The sequence below is a fragment of the Bubalus kerabau genome, chromosome 17 (assembly GCF_029407905.1).
Source record: "Bubalus kerabau isolate K-KA32 ecotype Philippines breed swamp buffalo chromosome 17, PCC_UOA_SB_1v2, whole genome shotgun sequence".
Classification (NCBI taxonomy): domain Eukaryota; kingdom Metazoa; phylum Chordata; class Mammalia; order Artiodactyla; family Bovidae; genus Bubalus; species Bubalus kerabau.
The window spans coordinates 46,554,623-46,574,235 of NC_073640.1; the positions used below are offsets into that span (position 1 = coordinate 46,554,623).

Below are 19,613 nucleotides of genomic sequence, written 5' to 3' on the forward strand. Positions count from 1 at the left end.
TGTATTTGACAACTTAATAAACTTTATCCCTATCATCGTTTCTTCTTTTAATTAGCAAAATACCAGAAACAACACCACGTGCCATTCTTCACTGGTGATGGGACTACTCTTATTCAGCTCTTGATGCAGTTTCTCGTTTTCTTTCACCACTTCTTGGGCTCGAATTCTAAACACTCTCATTTCCTCCTGAAACAAAATTTAAAGAAACTGTCACATACACACAGGTACTTCTTCACTCTAATGCTATTGTTCTAGCTAAAATCAAATGTTAATATAACTTATAAGCAAAGTCTCAGGTACCAGCAGCCTTAAACTCTGTACCAGCACCAACCCAGTCTAGCGAGAAAACACAAGAGAAAGCTACCAAGCTGAGGACACAGAGCAAAGCACCTCAGGTTTTAAATACTCAGTCCTTATTCTGATAAACTTTTTCTGTGCTGCAAATATGTGAAAAGATAAAAAAGGGGGATAAAAAGGCAACAGATGTCTATAAATATTCTAATTTTTTGTTTAAAGACTGCAGGATAAATTGGAGCTTTTTAGGTAAAAATAAGAACTGTTCATCATAACTAAAGCCCATTTTGGTGCGGAAGGCCTTAATTAGTGTAGGGGGAAGGAGTCACCTAACTTTGTTCCTTGACACTGATGAGAGCGCCTCCCTTCCTTAAAGCCACCGGTCAGCTAGCTTCAGTGCCCACCGGCTGCCACTTCAGGACTGCTGCTCAGTCCATGTTCGACCCCACAGTCTGTTTGTGGCACCCGTGCTGGGTGGCCTCCATCCAGGCTTTTCTTGGCTGGCCTTCGCCAGCTTCGATATCTTGGGCTGTCTTCTGGTGATAATCTTGGGTGTCAATACTTATCCTGGGACGCTTTTAAGTATTCCTCTCTCAGCGAGCAGACATTTATGCTTATAAAAAGCAGTAATGCGAAGCAACTTTTCTTTCTCTCGCCTCTCTGCCCAGACGCACTCCCCGCTTACTGCCAGTCCACTTTGTCAGAACACAGATGGGGCAAGCTGCAGCCGGCAGGCCAGGGGCCTATTCTGCAAATAGAGCTTTACTGGAACACAGTCATGCCCATCTGTGGCTACTTTCATGCAACAGCAGCAGAGCTGAGTGGCTGCAAACAAACTCCAAGGACCCCCAAAGCCTAAAACAGTTACTAAATAGATGTCTGCAGAAAATGTCCCCTGAACCCTGTTTTAGAAGGAGCACTAAATAAGTACTTTTATTATATGGACTGATATTTAACCAGTTCAGTCTCTCAGTTGTGTCCAACTCTTTGTGACCCCATGAACCGCAGCAGGCCAAGCCTCCCAATTAGCATAAGATTAATTCACCATCTTAAAAAATTAAGTGTCCAGTAGAAAATCCAGGAGGGAAGGTTCCAAATGGCATTACATGGGCCATGTGTATGGGATAGCAGAACAAAAACAGGCTGGGTGATGCTTTTTTTTGTTAAGTTGTTTATTTTTTTGGCCAAGCTGCGCAGCATGTAGGATCTTCCCATGAGACCAGGAATGGAAACCACACCTCCTACAGAGGAAGAGCGGACCAGTAGGGAAGTCTTGGAGTTAGGTGACTCTTAACAGACCCTTCCAGCCAAGGAGCCCAGAAAAACCAACTCTTTCCTCCCTGGATCCCTTCAACTCCAGAGATATCTTTGGCCACTTAAATAGGGAACACAGAGGTAATGTGGCACGGCAAGGCATGGGACGTGTCTACAACACCAGCACAGCCTTGGTTTCCTGTACAGTTAGAATGGCTCCTCTGCTCCAGGAGCCATTCCCATGAAAGAGAGTGAGCAAGGCAGAAATGAATAAAAACCTCACTTCCCCACTGCTATCAGCAGCTCAGTAACTGGACTTCCTGGGGTCAGCTCTTCATGGAATTAAGGAACATTAAGTTTGCCTGAAAGATCCCTGGTCTCCTACCTTCCCCATCTGCCCAAACGTCCCTTTTATCAGCGCTGTTCGCAGCTGCACAGGACCAGGGAAGGAGCACCTCCCGTGGCTGCCTTCTCTGCACCCCAGGATCCCAGTCCATGCTGGGCTGCCTGTCTGGGAGGCCACAGCTTCCAACGCAGCGCTCTCTGTCCCTGCAGACCCTCCCATCAATCCCGACCCTGCCCTTCTGCTCCGCCTGCCACTTCTCCTGCCTCCCCACTTCCATCCCTCCGTTTTCCTTCTCCCCACCCCAACTCTGCTGCACTCCCTCCTTCTTCCATTCCTTCCTGTAACAAACACTTGAGTACCTGCCAGGAGGTGGGTATACCTATCTTCAAAATGTTGCCTCCAGGTTTGAATTGGTCTTCTCTTTTACAAACCTTGTACTTCTGAGATATTTGCCAACCTACCTGAAGGCTGGCAATGAGCTCGTCCTTCTCTTTCATCCTGTCTTCGTAGGCCAGCAACAAGGGGGACAGGTATTTTATGTCCACCTGAACATAATCGAATAAAAAAGGTTAATACCTTTCTTACAACTCAACACAACCGGCAGGTCTTTAAAAAGGAAAGAAAATTGGTTCGGTTTAATTCAGAATGATTTGTAACAGCTATTCAAACACAGCCCAGAAAATATGAGCCTGAAATTAAATAACTTTCACTTACCAACCAGGGTGGTGTAGGGCCCTTTGATGGGAGGCCTTCGATATTTAAACTCTAAGAATAAAACAGAGTGAAGACAAATTAAATTACTGAAGCCCAAGCACTCTGGAGCCTCTGCCATACAACTACTGAGCCCGTGCCACAACTGAAGTCCATGCCGTAACAAAAGATGCTACATGCCGCAATGAACACCCAACACGGCCAAATAAACAAACAAGTAATAAAGAAGAAAGCAAGGTGACCATAAGGCTCATCTATTATCTTCATTCTCCCCATGATCACAGTGCAGCCCACTGTCTGGTGTCTGTAAACAGCCGTATTATGTATCCTGTTTGGTTTTCTAGTTGTTTACAGTAAGAGGCCAAACCTGGCATGAGTAATTCCATCAGGGCTGGAAGCAATGGCCCTGATGGAATAACTCCTTATTCAACGAAACCTTTCTAATGTGTTTATCATCTCATGATTCATTCAGCAAACACTGCAAGTTCACTAAGTCATTATGGACATTACCGCACAATCGTCATTTTTAAGGACTTTATGGTTCAACTCAGAGACAGGTCTTCTTACACGGGTTAACATCACACACAAACATAGTACGGGCAGAATGTGCCTTAAGAGGGACACAAACAGAAGTCTGCAGTGGTTGGAGAGAGAGATCAGCCCCGCTGGAGGGATCAGGGGAGACTGTCACGGAGAGCGCGGCAGGTGCACAGGGCAGTGGTGTGCGCACGTGGCGGGGGCGGGGGCCAGCGGCCAGTCACTGGGCCTGCCTGCTCACAGCCTTTTTAAAGAGAACTGGCTCACGCTAGGGAGCCTGTTTTGGATCACGGGACTCCAGGAGCTAGCATATTTTTGTTTAAAAAAGGTTAACATTATGTTAAGTGAAAGAAGTTAGTCACAAAAGACCACTTATTGAACGATTCCATTTAATTTTTATATATATATATATATATATATATATATATATTATCCTGTATTTATTTATTTACTTTTGGTCACATCATACAGTATGCAGGATCTCACTTTCCCAACCAGGGATCTAACCCATGCCCCCCCATGCAATGGGAGAGCTAAGTCAACCACTGGATCGCCGGGGAAGTCCCTGTATGATTCTGTTTATACAAAGTATTCAGAATAGGCAAATCCACAGAGACAGAAGGAAGATTAGTGGTTGCCAGGGCCAATGTGGGAGGTGGGAAGAAACAGGGAGGGACTGCTAGCAGGTGTGAGAGTTCTTGTTATGAAGAAAACATTCTGAAACTGTGGTAAAGGTTGAACTGTTCTGTGAATACACTAAAAAAAAAAGTCACTGAACTGTATACTTAAAACGGGTGAATTATATCTCAAAGCCATCGGTCGGGAGCCGCGTCAGGCATTACTGACAAAATGGAGGCATGGCCCCAACCCCCTCTCTTTGTCCCACAGGCACGGACCCGGGATGAAGGAGTTCGGCCTTGTGATTCTGACTTTTTTTTCCTCTCCTCGGCTGAGTTGACTGAAAAGTAATATTAAGGTGCTTATTGTTCTTAAGAGGAGCATGAGAAGGCACAAGGCCTTCTGCAGCTGTGCTCAGAGAGTAATTCATAAAGTTAATCACTGACATTTGTTTAAGGACTTTTACAAAAGAGTATTCCAGGATGAGCATGAAGGCCGCAGCTTGAGGCCATGGGAGGGATTGCTTTCTGAAGCCTATTTGTGAGGAAAATGTTTATGGCAAAGGAGTTTACTGAATTTAGGGCTTAAAAATAATTAAAATAACTACAAGTTAAAGATTTAAGGAAGGTTGTAATGTTAGCATATTTTACTATAGCTTATAGAGGTTAGGAATTTTAGATACTAATAGCTAGAAGCCATTTTAAGAAATAGTGAGCTCAGGATGTTAGGGGCAAACAGGATTTAGAAAGATAAGAAATAAACTGAGGAATGTAGCATGAGTTACAATGTAATCACAACTATAGGACACATAAGAGGAAGTAGATAATAGGTGGTAAAGCTGATTCTGAGAGAATCGCTGAAGCAGCAACTCTGTTTGAAGGGCAACAATGATTTATGGAGATAATAAATCTGGGTGAGGGGGAACTGAAAATGTCAAACCTCTGACATAATGCTTTCATAAAAGTATAAAAGAAAGTCTTAAACTTGAAATAAATGCGCAGTCCAAGAAAATTGAAAGGCTGCGTCGTTACCTGCCGACACTGTACCTCCCTTCAGGTTGAAACCCTGGCTACTGGAGCTGGACTCCGGAAGCCATTATTTAAAACATTTAAACCTAAAGTCCTACTTCAAGAAGAAAGGAAACAGCCCATAAAGGTGCCCTCAACTCCCAGGAGTCACATGGGAACTCTGTGCATACCAGGCTCCCCGCCTCACCACCAATCCCCAGGGGGGCTGGACAGCAGTACATTCCAACGACCCCACCCCACCACCAGCCCCTACACGTCCCTCACACACACGAGACTCCAAGGTCCAGACCTGAGCAAATGGCTCCTTCCGCCATTCCCCACAGCCTCTGCCATAGTGGCATGCTGAGTGGGTGTCGAATTTTGCGATCCTTCTAAGCTAAAACCTAGTCTGCTTTCTTCTCTGATTACACACCCATCACCGTACATATTTACCATTTATTGCTAGGGGGTGGGGGAGAGGAAACACAAACTTTACTCTCTTGGCAAGCTTCAATTATAAAATACAGTATTATTAATTATAGTCACCATGTTATATTGGGTTGGCCAAAAAGTGTGTTCTGGTTTCTCTGTATCGGTGTTACGGGAAAACTTGAACGCTCTTTTTAGCCAACCCAATATATACACTAGATTCTCAGATCTTATCCATCTTGTAACTGAAAGTTTGTACCTATCACTTGCCTCTCCCTATTTCCCCAGCCCTCAGCTCATGGCATTCACCATCCTACTCTCAGTTTCTATGAGCTCAACTTCTTTTTTTTTTTAATTCCACATATTAAGTGACACCAAGCAGTTTATCCATCTTTATCTGGCTTATTTCTCTTAGAATAATACCCGCCATGTTCATCCATATTGTTGCAAGTGACAGAACTGCCTTGTTCTTTAAGGTTGAATAACATATACATGCATATGTGTATGTATCAAGTCTGCGTGTGTGTTCAGCTGTGTCCGACTCTTTGTGGCCCCATGGACTATAGCCCACCAGGCTCCTCTGTCCATGGAATTTTCCAGGCAAGAATACTGGAGTGGGCTGCCATTTCCTTCTCCAGGGGATCTTCTCAACCCTGGGATCAAACCTGGGTTCTCTTGTGTCTCCTGCATTGGCAGGCAGATTCTTTACCACTGAGCTACCTGGGAAATACTTGTGTGTGTGTGTGTGTGTGTATAAACATGTGACATGTATCACATTTTCTTTGTCCAATCATCCTGACGTTGCTTTCAGACCTTGGCTATCATAAATAATGCTGCAATGAACATGGGAGTATAGATATCTCTTCAAGATTTTGATTTTCTTTCCTTTAGATATATACCCAGAAGCGGGATTTCTGAGTGGTATGATAGTTATTTCTTTGGGAACCTCCATTCTGTTTTCTATAGTAGCTGTATTCCCTCCAATAGTGAACCAAGGGTTCTTTCTTTCTACACCCTCACCAGAATTTATCTCTTTTTAATAAAACACATGCTAACAGATGTGAGGTGATTATCTCATTGTGGTTTTAAGTTGCATTTTCCTGATAATTAGTGACGTTGAGCATCTTTTCATATACTTGTTGGCTATTCAAGTCCTTAATTCATTTTGAGCTTATTTTTGCATATGGTGTATGATAGGGGTCCAGTTTCATTCTTTTGCAAGTGGATATTCAGTTTTCCCAACATCATTTACTCAAGAGACTATCCTTTCTCCATAGTATATGCTTGACTCTTTTGCTGACCGTACACGTTTTGTGCTCTCAGTTCAGTTTAGTCGCTCAGTCGTGTCCGACTCTTTGCGACCCCATGAATTGCAGCATGCCAGGCCTCCCTGTCCATCACCAACTCCCAGAGTTTACTCAAACTCACGTCCATTGAGTCAGTGATGCCATCCAGCCATCTCATCCTCTGTCACCCCCTTCTCCTCCTGCCCCCAATCCCTCCTAGCATCCGAGTCTTTTCCAATGAGTCAACTCTTCGCATGAGGTGGCCAAAGTGCTGGAGTTTCAGCTTTAGCATCATTTCTTCCAAAGAAATCCCAGGGCTGATCTCCTTCCGAATGGACTGGTTGGACCTCCTTGCAGTCCAAGGGACTCTCAAGAGTCTTCTCCAACACCACAGTTCAAAAGCATCAATTCTTTGGCACTCAGCTTTCTTCACAGTCCAACTCTCACATCCATACATGACCACTACTCTCACTTCTGTTCTGTTGATCTATGTGTTTGTTTTCATGCTAACAGTATACTACTTTGACTACTTCTTTGTAATACAGCTTGAAATCAGGAGGTGTGCTATCTCCAGCTTTGTTTTTCTTTCTCAAGACTACTTAATATTTAATTTGAGGTCTTCTGTGGTTCCATACAAATTTTAGGACTGTTTTATCTATTTCTGTGAAAAATGCCATTGGAATTTTGATAGGGATTATACTGATTCTGTAGATCCCTTTGGGTAGTATGGACATGATAATAATATTCTTTCAATCCATGAGCATAGAATATCTTTTCACTTGTTTGTATCATCTTTGATTTCTTTCACCAATGTTTCATAGATTTTGGTATACAGATGTTTCATCTCCATAGTAAATCTATTCCTAAGTATTTTATTCTTTTTGTTGCTACTATAAATGGGATTTTCTTAATTTCTCTTCCCAATAGTTTATTGTTAGTGTACAGAAACACAATTGATTTTTGCATATTGATTGTGTACCCTGCAAATTTATTGAATTTATTAGTTCTAACAGTTTTTTTGGTGGAGTTGTTAGGGTCTTCTATATATAATTTCATGTCATCAGAAGAGTCTATTTTACTTCTTCCTTTCCAATGTGGATGCCTTTTGTATCTTGCCAAATTGCTCTGGCTTGATTTTTAGTATTACGTTGCATAAATCTCGTTAAGAGTAGACATCCTTGTGTTGCACCTTAAGTGTCCAGCTTTTCAACTATGAGTATATATTAGATGGGGGCTTGTCATATATGGCCTTTATATGTTGAGGTATGTTCCTTCTATACGCAGTTTGCCAAGAGTTTTTATCACGACAACATGCCAAATTTGTCAAATTTTTCTGCCTCTATTGAGATGATCACAGTTTTAACTCTTACTTCTGTTAATGTGGTATAAGATACAGTACTGACTTCCTTGCAGATACTGAACTATCCTTGGATCCCAGGAATAAACAGCACTTGGTCACGGTATCCCGTCCTTTCAACGTACAGTCATCCCTCAGTATCTGTGAACTGGTTCTAGGGTTGGCTGTGGATACCAAAACCTACTCAAGTGCCGCAGCTGGCTCTCCACATCCACCGTTCTACATCTGCAGATTCAACCCACCACGGATTCTGTAGTACTGAAGGCATTTATTCAAAAAAAGATTTTATGTTAAGTGGACCCATGCAGTTCAAACCCATGTTGTTCAAAGGTCAACTGTGCTGCTGAATTCAGTTTGCTAATATTTTGTTGAGGATTTTTGTACAGCTGTTCATCAGGGACATTGGCCTACAACTGTCTTGGAGTTTCCTCGTCTGGCTTTGGCATTAGAGTAAGGCTGGTCTCATAAAATGAGTTCAGAAGTATCTCTTCCTCTTCAGTTTTTTAGAAGAGTTTGAGAAGGGTTGGTGTTAATTCTTGGTATGATTTTTAAAAATCAGCTGAGTTCATTGATCTTTTCTATTTTTTATTTAAATTACTTCTCTGGTCTTTGTTATTTCCTTCCTTCTATTAACTTTGGGCTTCATTTGTTCTTTTTCTAATTACTTGAGGTATAAAGTTAGGTTGTTAAGTTGAGATCTTTCTTGTCTCTTAGTGTAGGTGTTTATTACTCTGGGCTTCTCTCTTAAAATTGCTTTTGCTAAAAAAAAAAAAAAAAAAATTGCTTTTGCTGTAACCTGTAAATTTTGGTATGTTGTATTTCCATTTTCATTCACCTCAAGATATTTTTTGATTTCTTCTTTGGTTCATTGGTTGATCAGAGTAGCATGTTATTTAATGTCCACATATTTGTTACTTTTCCAGTTTCTTTGATTTCTAGTTTTGTACCACTGTGATCAGAAAAGGTGTCTGATATGATTTAAATCCTTTTAAATTTATTAAGACTTGTTTTGTAAGCCTAATATATGATCTATCCTAGAGAATGCTACATGCATGCCTGGAGAAGAATGTGTATTCTACTGCTTTGGGATGCAATATTCTGTATACATATGCTCTGATGGATCATTTCAGGCCAATGTTTCCTTACTGATTATGTGTCTGGATGATCTATCCATTAATAAAAGTGGGATATTCAAGTTCCCTACTATTATTATATGACTCTGTCTATTTCTCTCTTTAGGTCTGTTAATATTCAGTTTAGGGACTTCCCCAAGTGGTCCAGTGATTAAGAATCTGCCTTTCAATGAAAGAGACATGGATTTGATCCCTGGTTGGGGATCTAAGACCCCCTATGCTACGGAGCAACTCAGCCTGCGCTCTGAAACTGCTGAGCCTGAACGCTCTGGCGGCTGTGAGCCTTGACTAGAAAGCCCATGTGCTGCAGCTGCTGACGCCCATATGCTCTGGAGCCCATATGCCACAAGAGTGCATGCATCTCAATCAAAGATCCCACGTGACGCAAGGAAGCTCCCGTGGGCCACAACTAAGGCCCAATGTAGCCAAATAAATAAATATTTTAAAAATATTTGTTTTGTATTTCTAGGTGTGCCTATGTTGAGTATGCAAATATTTACAAATGTTATCTCCTCTTCTCAGAGTGACCTCTTTACATCCTAAGACCTTTGCTTCTTATTACAGTCTTTGTCTTAAAGTCTATTTTGTCTGTTATAAGTGCAACTAACTCAGGTTTCTTTTAGCTTCTATTTCCACAGAGTACCTTTTTTTTTCATCTCTTCACTTCAGTCTAAGTGTTTATATCTGAAGTGAGTTTCTTGTAAGCAGCACACAGGTGGGTCTTGCTTTTTTATCCATTCAGCCAGTGCCAGCGAAGCTGCTCAGTCGTGTCTGACTCTTTGCAATCCCATGGACTGTAGCCTGCCAGGCTCCTCCATCCATGGAATTTTCCAGGCAAGAGTACTAGAGTGGGTCGCCACTTCCTCCTCCAGGGGATTTTCCCGACATGGGGATTGAACCCAGGTCTCCCACATTGCAGGCAGACGCATTACCATCTGAGCTACCAGGGAAGCCCATTCAGCCACTCTGTCTTTTGATTGGAGGATTTTAGCCCATTTATATTTAAAGTAATTATTGTTAGGTATGGACTTATTGTCATTTTGTTCATTCTTCTCTGCCTTTCTGTTAACTCCTTTGGTTCCTTTCTTCTCTGTCTCTCTTCAATTGTGATTTGAGTTTCTGTAGCGGTATGCTAAGATTTCTTTGTCTTTATATTCTGTTTATATACTACAGGATTTTACTTTGTGGTACCATGAGGCTTACCTAAAACAAGTTGGGTGGTGGGTGAGTCGTTTAGTTGCTAAGTCGTGTCCAACTCTTTGTGACCCTATGAACTGTGGCCTGCCAGGCTTTTCCGTCCACAGGATTTCCCAGGCAATAATGCTGGAGTGGGTTGCCATTTCTTTCTCCAGGTGACCTTCCTGACCCAGGGATCAAATCTATGCCTCCTACATCTCCTGCTTGGCAGGAGAAGTCTTTATAACTGCACAACTTGGGAAGACAACTTACAAGTCTATTTTAAGTTGATAAGTTTGAATGAATTCTAAAACTACATGTTAATTCTCCTCTAATTTTATGTTTGCTGCTGCTGCTGCTAAGTCGCTTCAGTCGTGTTTGACTCTGTGCGACCCCAGAGACCGCAGCCCATCAGGCTCCCCTGTCCCTGGGATTCTCCAGGCAAGAACACTGGAGTGGGTTGCCATTTTATTCTCCAATGCATGAAAGTGAAAAGTGAAAGTGAAGTCGCTCAGTCATGTCCGACTCTTAGCGACCACATGGACTGCAGCCCACCAGGCTCCTCCATCCATGGGATTTTCCAGACAAGAGTACTGGAGTGGGTTGCTACTGCCTTATGATGTTACGATTCGTATCTTTTTATCTTATGTATTCATTAACAAATTACTGTAGTTATATTTTTACTATTTTTGTCTAACCTTCATATTAGATTTATAAGTGATTAACCTACCAATTTTACATTAGATTATCTTTAATTTTACCATATATTTACCTTTACCAGTGAAATTTTTAATTTCACATTTTACTTTTACTAATTAGTATCCTTTCATTTCAGCTTAAAGAAAGTCCTTCAACATTTCTTATAACGCTGGTGGTGATTAATTCCTTCTGCCTTTGCATGTGCTGAAAACTCTTTATTTTTACTTCAGTTCTAAAGGACAACTTTGCTGGGTAGTGTACTTGTGGTTGGCAGGTTTTTTCTTCTTTTTCCTTTTAGTACTCTGAATATATTGTGCTACTCCCTTCTGGTCTGCAAAGTTTCTGCTGAAAAATCTGCTGATAGATCTTATGAGGGTTTCCTTGTATATAACAAGTTGTTTTTTCTCTTGCTGCTTTTATGAGTCTCTCTTTATCTTTTGACAATTTAGTTATAGTATGTTTCAATGTGGGTATCTCTGGATTAATCTTATTTAAAACTCTTTGAGCTTCCTAGATCAAGATATTTGTTTCTTTCCCCCAAGGAAGTCTTTAGAGTTATTTCTTTTAAAAAATAATTTATTTGTTTATTCTTGGCTGTGTTGGGTCTTCGTTGTTGCATGCAGGCTTTCTCTAGTTGCGGCGAGCGGGGTCTACTCTTTGTTGCAGTGTTCAGGCTTCTCTTTGAGGTGACTTCTCTTGCTCAGTAGTTGTGGCACACAGGCTTAGCTGCTCTGCAGCATGTGGGATCTTCCCAGATCAGGGACTGAATTTGTGTCCTCTGGCCTACCAGGGAAGTCCCAGCATTTTTTTCTTTTTAATTATTTATTTGGCCACACCAGGTCTTAGTTGTGGCATGTGAGACCTAGTTCCCTGACCCGGGATCAAACCCAGGCCCCTCGCTTTGATAGCTTGGAGTCTTAGCCACTGGACTCCAAGGAAGTCCCAGCATTATTTCTTTAAATGAGCTTTCTGTTCCTTTCTCTCTTTACTCTCTGAAATGCCTGTAACTACTTAATGGTATTTTTCACTCTTTTTTAAATTATTTTTATTCTTCTGTTTAGATGAATTTCACTACCTGGTCTTCAAGTTCACTGATCCTTTCTCCCACTTGCTCTAGTCTGGTGCTGAGTCCCTCTATTGAATTTTTCAGTTCAATTATTATACTCCTCTGCTCTATGATATCTCTGGTACTTTTTAACATTTTTCTATCTCTCTGTTGAAATTCACACTTTGTTCATGCTCTCCTGATCTTGCTGAGCATCTTTATGACTGTTATTTAAAATTCTCTATTGAGTATATCACTTATTTACATTTCATTAAGATCAGTTTCTGAAGATTTATCTCGTTCTCTTCTTTAGAACATATTCCCTTTTTTCTTCATTTTCCTTTACCCTATATTGGTTTCTGTGCATTAGAAAAAACAGCCACCTCTCTCATCTTGACAGAGTGGTCTTGTATAGGTATTGAGCCTCATCCATTAGCCTAGCCCATGTTCTTGGTAGCCTCTCAAACCTCTGTGATTGTCTAAGCTGCTGTCTTTATTTTTAAGTGGTTCCCAGTAGTTGGGGATGTACCAAATCCTATCAGCTTCAAAGGGGAGGACTGCAGTCAGTATTTAGATTTAGGCTGATTAGAAGCCAGAAATTCAGGCAGCATCTGGGAAAGCACGCAGTTAAACCCATTCCAGGGAAAAAGTGGGAGAAGGGTGTTTTTGTCTGCTCTCTCTACACTAAGCCCAAGTATATAGCTACAGGGGACGCTCCTATGCCTATCATGAATGTAAGTTCCATTGACTGTGACAGCTAGATCATTTGGGAGCCTGTAAACACTAGTCTGCTTTCTTTTCAAAGTCTGTGCACTAACAACAGCTATAACCCTGAAGAACAGGCTGAGAATGGAGCAGACATTCTTCCTTTACTTTATATATGTTTATACTGTCCTAATTTTTTACTAAGAGCTTTTATTGCTTTAGTTTTGAGGAAAGGAGAGATGGACGGAGAAATAGAAAGGTGCCCAGAAAAACTGTACTTCGGATGTATCTTTTTTTATACCAAATTATAATCAATATAAACTCTTTGGAATTGGAAATCAATTCAAGGCTAAAATATCAGTAAACCTGATTTTTCTTAATAGGAAACATTACCTCTTTCTTGGATAAATGCCTGAATTTTGTTTGATATCTACTCAGTTCTACATTCAAACGATGAACAGTCATTTTCAATCCATCATTTTCATCCACCAGTTCTTGAGCTTGTTTTCTTAGATAATATAATTCAGGTGCAGCAACTACTGAAAAAAATAAATTTAATATTATACCATAAGAACTTAAATTTATCATGATTTTATATAAATTGTCAATTGTCTGTCCTTCTGTCCCTTTAGGCTCACAAAGGCAGCAAATAACAGTTATACAGATATAAATGAATAAAAGTTAATAAGTTTTTTAACACTGATTAGTCAACAATGTTTTAGAAGTTTGTGAAAGTTGATATATATATATGATAAAGGTAAAATAAAAATTTTAGATTGGAAAAAATGTCACTATTTCAGATGATATACAAATATGTGCTCTGAAAATTATATAGAATAAATGGAGAATTTACTAGAACTAATAACCTTCCCACACAATAGTAATGTTCTATTAGAAAACATAATAGAAAACAGATCCCACAAAGTAATAGCACAAATAATATGAAGTATCTGGAAATGTGCCTAAGACAAAAAATATATAGGGTTTGCATAGAAAAAACCACATTATGTTTCTTACAGCCATAATAATAGACTTATATAAACAGATAAATATACAGAGAAAACATTAGTGAATACTTTTATGACCTTAGCATTATTGTTATTAATTTTGGCTATATCACACAGTATGTGGGATCCTAGTTCCTGACCAGGGATCAAACCTGCACTCCTTAGAGTGGAATCACGGATTCTTAACCACTGGAAACCAAGGGCATAGATCATAACAGAAAAATACCCTATACACATAGCTGAATTATTAACAAATTGAGAAACAAACTCAAACATACGTGCCATAGGGCTAAAATTCTTAATACAGAAAGAGCTCCTATAAATCAACAGAAAAGATAAAGTATCTCAATCCAAAGTGGGAATATTTATGAAAGAGAAAGAAAATGACCTGCAAAGATAATGAAAAAAATATTCAATTTCATCAATAATAAAACAAACGGAAATTAAATTAAAATGGGATTCTTCTTTTTTAACCACTCAAACTAGCAAGGAAAATATAATCTTCAACATTGGTTAGTATGTGGTGAAAGAGGTACTTTTATATGGTGGTCATGGGGATAAAAACTGATACAAAAAATATTGAAAATATTATGCTAAGAACCAAAAGAAGTACTAGAATTTCTTCAGCATAATAAAAATGATACAACAGGTGAAATCAAATTTCAGCAAGTATAAGGATATTGGAGAAGGCACTGGCACCCCACTCCAGTACTCTTTCCTGGAAAATCCCATGGATGGAGGAGCCTGGTGGGCTGCAATCCATGGGGTTGCTAAGAGTTGGACACGACTGAGCGACTTCACTCTCACTTTCCACTTTCCTGCACTGGAGAAGGAAATGGCAACCCACTCCGGTGTTCTTGCCTGGAGAATCCCAGGGACGGGGAAGCCTGGCGGGCTGCCGTCTATGGCGTCACACAGAGTTGGACACGACTGAAGTGACTTAGCAGTAGCAGCATAAGGATATTAATGAAAGACCATAAATAACCAAACCAAAATATCAAGAACATTAATATCAACAAATTTATAATATTTGTTATAATGTTAACTTCCAAAATAAGTACAAAATTTTGAATTCCTGTTCCTTCCTGTAACAAAAGAACTAGATAGTTGTCCTCACCTTCCTGAGAGGATGCTTTCTCAACCTCTTTTGGCTTTCCATTTTCTTTTTTCATCCTTTCAAGTTTTAACTGCAGTTCTTTCATTGTTTTCTTTATTATGTTAAGTTCACGTGTAAGGGCTTGATTTGCATTATTTAGATGCAAATTTTCTTCCTTTAATTCCTCAAACTTTTCTTTGGTTATTTCTATACATCTTTGACGTGTTCTACCAGTTACATCTAAAAAGGGACAGGAAAAAAGTTTTAAAATACTAATTGATATTAACAATTTTACATCAGAATTACAGGAGACTATTTCAAAAACCAAAGGAGCAACTTCTTTATGTCAGTGCCTGCAAACAGAGTGGCCTATACAGCAAAGACTGTGATCTGTTAAGACTACAGTGAGCAATAAGAAGAAGGAGGGGGAGGCAGGAGCCAGTGGAGGCCTTTGCTTATCGTAATATGCAGAGTGGAGGTTGGCAGGCCACCAGGAGCCAGAAAGCCTTTCAGCAGAAGTATGGAAAGAAGGGGCTATACTCTCAGATGAATCGCTGAGGCCAGCGGTGAAGAAAGTGAGCAGGAAGGAGGCCTAGCCCAGAGGCAGGCAGATCAGTCTGAAGGCTCCTAGAGTAGGGACAGAGAGGAAAGGACATGAGAGAAGAATTCAGGGGCAAAAACTTGGCAGGGTTCAGCAGCTGATTGGGTGTGGGCAGTGAGGGAGGGGCAAGTCAAGAATGAGCAACAAGTTCTGAGTTTAGAAGATATCTAGCCAGACAAGGGGAGAAGGCAATGGCACCCCACTCCAGTACTCTTGCCTGGCAAATCCCATGGATGGAGGAGCCTGGTAGGCTGCAGTCCATGGGGTCGTGAAGAGTCGGACACGACTGAGCGACTTCACTTTCACTTTCATGCACTAGAGAAGGAAATAGCAACCGACTCCAGTGTTCTTGCCTGGAGAATCCCAGGGATGGCAGAGCCTGGTGGGCTACCGTCTATGGGGTCGCACAGAGTTGGACATGACTGAAGCGACTTAGCAGCAGCAGCAGTAGCCAGAGAAGGAACACAGCCTGGCAGAGGGAGGGAAGCTCAAGTTAGGACACAGGTCCAAAGATCTGAAGGCAGCCTCTGCTGGAGACACGGAGGAGCCACCAGCATGTAGGTGTTCTTGCAGGCACCAGGGTGAGAAAACCAGAGGCTACAAAGGAATTTAGGAAGGAGTAGAAAGATTGGAGGAAAGAAGAGAGTGATATTCCACAGGGAGATCAAAGGAAGTGAGGACTGCGATGGGCTCCTGGCCTGGGCAGAGCTTCTGTGTGCAGATGGAGGGAGGGGTACTGGCAGCTCCAGACAGCCTCCCCTGACCCCTGACACACACATATCCAACCCCTAGAACATGACAGAAATGAGTAACTTCACAAGTACACGAAAACAAGAGGCAATCTACCAGGAATCCAGGAAAGAAGACATTTGAGATTAGACTGAAGATGGATGCTGCAGCCTAAAATATGCAAGGAGAGGTTAGCTACGAGAGGGCGTGGGGGTGCTTCCAGGGGTGTGCCTTGCCCTGGCAGGTGGTGGGGACACAAAGTGGCCTAGAAAGGACTGACGAGGTATCTGCCTAGAGTGCCAGACAGAAGCAGCAGGGCTCAAGTCTCCCGGGGCCAAGCAGTACATATAAGCCCTGAGGACAGAGAGGCAGGCAGGCCCCAGTGCTGGAGAAACCTAGGAGGAAGAGGAGCCTCCAAACTCCCTGGCTGATGAAACACCCTGTCTATGGCCAACAGTCACTGGAGACAGACTGTACATCTGACAGCCCACTGCTTCCCCTTCTGAGCAGCCTATAGTAATCAGATATGGCATCCCCAGACAGACGAACTGGGACTCCCAAGGACCAAACGAGCGCATCACCAACAGCCACAGGAACTGAGAGAGGCACCAAAACCAGATAACAGAGGATGGAGTTGGCTGCAGCACAAGCTACAAGATTTGAAAATGAGGGCGGTTAAGATTTCAGAGAGATGCTTGTCAATACTTAATAGAAATCATGAAAATAAAGGGCTTCATTAATAACACAGATTCAAAGGATGGGCTGAGCAGCAGAAGACATACAGTGAAGAATGAACCTGTGGGCCAGATGTCAGAACCCCAGCAACATCCCAGAACACAGCACCAAAAACACTGAGACAGAAATGGTGAAAACAGAGCCAATCCGACACGGAGGACAGACAAAAGTCTTGGTTACTTGACAGGGTTTTCAGACTACTGATGTGAGGCACACAGTGAAAAATTACAAAATCCACTCTGGAAGCTAATGAGGCTCCCCAGTCTGCAGAGGGGAGAGGATGCCACCAAGTACCTCTAGACCTCTCAGCTCTGCCTCGAGCCCCTGAGCAGAGCCCCCGTTTTCATATGCCCCCTCTACCAGTACATGTGTTGCCTGAGTGCTGAGTTACTTCAGCTGCATCCGATCTTTGTGACCCTATGGACTGTAGCCCACCAGGTTCCTCTGTGCATGGGATTCTCAAGGCTTACCACTGGCACCACTTGGGAAGCCTCCCCCTCCCAGGGCCTGTCCATAATCCCATAGGCCCATGTATCCCCCCTCCATCAACCCCAGGCTTGAGCACATCCCATACGGACATACAGCCACCATCCAATGTTTGAATGTTTGGACTCTCTGTTTTGTTTTTGTTTTTTTTTTTGCGGGGGGCAGGGGTCACACCTCTTGGCATGTGGAAGCTTAGTTTCTTGACCAGAGATCGAATCCATGTCCCCTGCATTGGAAGGACACCAGGGAAGTCCCATAAACTCTCTATTTTAAGGCAAACTTAAAGGAAGTTCAACGAACTGCTATCTCTTTCCAATTTCAAAAATGGGACAGAAGCAACAACCTTCACAGGAAAAAAAAAAAGTGATCTTTATTTTATGTGAGACTGTACTGGGTGTTCTCTGAAATATAAGTTTTTCAATCACAATGAAATTCAAAAGGCAAATACCTGGACAAAGTGGAGGTTTTTCACATAACGGTGGTTCTTCATGCTATGGAAGGAAAAAACAGGACAGTAACGAATTGACCTTAGCATCTTCTAAGAGCGGCCTGGCACAAGCAGCAGGTCGTCATGTACCAAACATGTAAGCGCTTCCTCCGTCTTCATTTCGGCTCTCGTAGTTGCTCGTTTCTTTTAGCTTTAAAAACTTTAATATTCACTGTTTCTTTTAAATGAACCTAAACCTTAACAGTCCTCCCCTCTTGGCAAGTTCTCTGAGCAGCAGGGGAAGGCCTGCTTTCTTCCCGCCTTTCTGTCCATGAGTTTGGCATCTTTTGACTGAAATATAGGTGACTTATACTAATGTATTAGTTTCGTTGTATAGTAAAGTGATTCAGTTACACATCTATATTTTTCTAATTCTCTTCCATTATAGGTTATTACAAGATACTGAATATAATTCCCCATGCTACAGAGACCATCCATGTTGCTGATCTATTTTATATATAGTAGTGTGTGTTAATTTCATACTCCTAATTTGTCCCTCCTGCCTTCCCCTTTGGCAACTGTAAGTTTGTTTTCTGTATCTGTGAGTATACTTCTGTTTTGTAAATAAGATCATTTGTATTGTATTTTTAGATTCCACATATAAATGATATATAATATTCGTCTTTGTCTGGCTGACTTCACTCAGTATGACCAACATCTCTAGGTCCATCCATGTTGCTGCAAATGGCATTTTATTCTTTTTATGGCTGAGTAATATTCCATTGTGTGTGTATATACGTGTGTGTGTGAGAGAGAGAGAGAGAGAATATACACCGTATCTTCTTCATGCATTCATCTATTGATGGACACTTCCATGTCTTGGCTATTATGAATAGTGCTGCTATGAACATCGGGATATATGCATCTTTTCGAATTAGAGTTTTCTCCTCTTCTGAATATATGCCTAGTAGTGGGATTGCTGGACGACATAATAACTAGTTTTTAGTTTTTTTAAGGACCCTCCATACCACTTTCCACAGTGGCTACATCGATTTACATTTCCACCAGCAGGGTTCCCTTTCCTCCACACCCTCTCCAGGGTTTATTATTTGTGATCAGTCATTGTGGTCACGTGCAGGTCCTACGAGTGACAGGCCACCAGTTCACATTCTAAAACACGTGATGTGACTGTAGGGGCTGAGCAGAGGTGGACAAAGCAAATTCTAACTGGCCTTCCCTCCTTGGGATATGCAAAAAGACCCCATAAGCTGCACAGAACCACGTTTTTAAAGCACTGAGAAAAGAATACAAGACCCTCCTTTTCAACTTGAAACTTAAAGGAAAGGGAAGTCTTTGAATTTTTGTTCATTTTTCTACTACACATCAGCCTGATACTAAGTTTCTAATTTCTGCTGAAAAGTAGATAAGGTTATAAGTTAACTCTACCGAGAAGTTTTTAATTTTTAAACTCCCTTGACATCACAGAATTAAAAAGTTAAGTATAACTATTTCCATGTCTGCAAACTGGTTACTGTCTATTCATTTTACAAAGTAGAAAGCAAATGTAAGTGCTTTCTAATCCCTCAATATATTACATTCATTTTAAACTATGCAAAACATGAGTTTCTTCATGTTTTAAAACTATTTTAAAAAAAAACATTCAATAGTAAAGTGTACAATGACAGAAAAAACAAAAACCAACAAAAGAAAAAAAAAAAAAAAACTAGACCATGGAAAAGAACTCTTAACAGAAGCTTTTCCCCCCACAAATCACAAAAGTTGTTTTGAAATTATGGTAGAAATTCTATTTAAAAAGAAAATCCATTAAAAAAAAATTCTTACCTTTAATTTCAGAACAGAATGTTTTCCATCTGATGAAAACAGAGAGAGAAAATTTTGTAAAGGGGAGAAAGACATCTGACAGCTCTGAAGAGT

The 19,613-nt window shown here is 41.2% G+C and overlaps 1 protein-coding gene across 3 annotated transcripts in view; it reads right to left on the minus strand.

The window, feature by feature from the left end:
• The window catches only part of CEP89 (centrosomal protein 89), an 80,489-nt gene that overhangs the window by 30,836 nt on the left and 30,040 nt on the right, over positions 1–19,613 (minus strand). For 2 of the 3 annotated variants that reach the window (XM_055553434.1, XM_055553436.1), the window contains exons 6-12: positions 19,521–19,549; positions 17,700–17,742; positions 14,722–14,940; positions 12,991–13,136; positions 2,609–2,659; positions 2,356–2,439; positions 83–186 (exon numbers count right to left, since the gene is read on the minus strand). In XM_055553434.1, coding sequence (XP_055409409.1) covers positions 83–186; positions 2,356–2,439; positions 2,609–2,659; positions 12,991–13,136; positions 14,722–14,940; positions 17,700–17,742; positions 19,521–19,549 — 676 coding nt within the window. The remainder of the gene's footprint in view (positions 1–82; positions 187–2,355; positions 2,440–2,608; positions 2,660–12,990; positions 13,137–14,721; positions 14,941–17,699; positions 17,743–19,520; positions 19,550–19,613) is intronic. The other variant, XM_055553435.1, reaches the window with a different exon arrangement.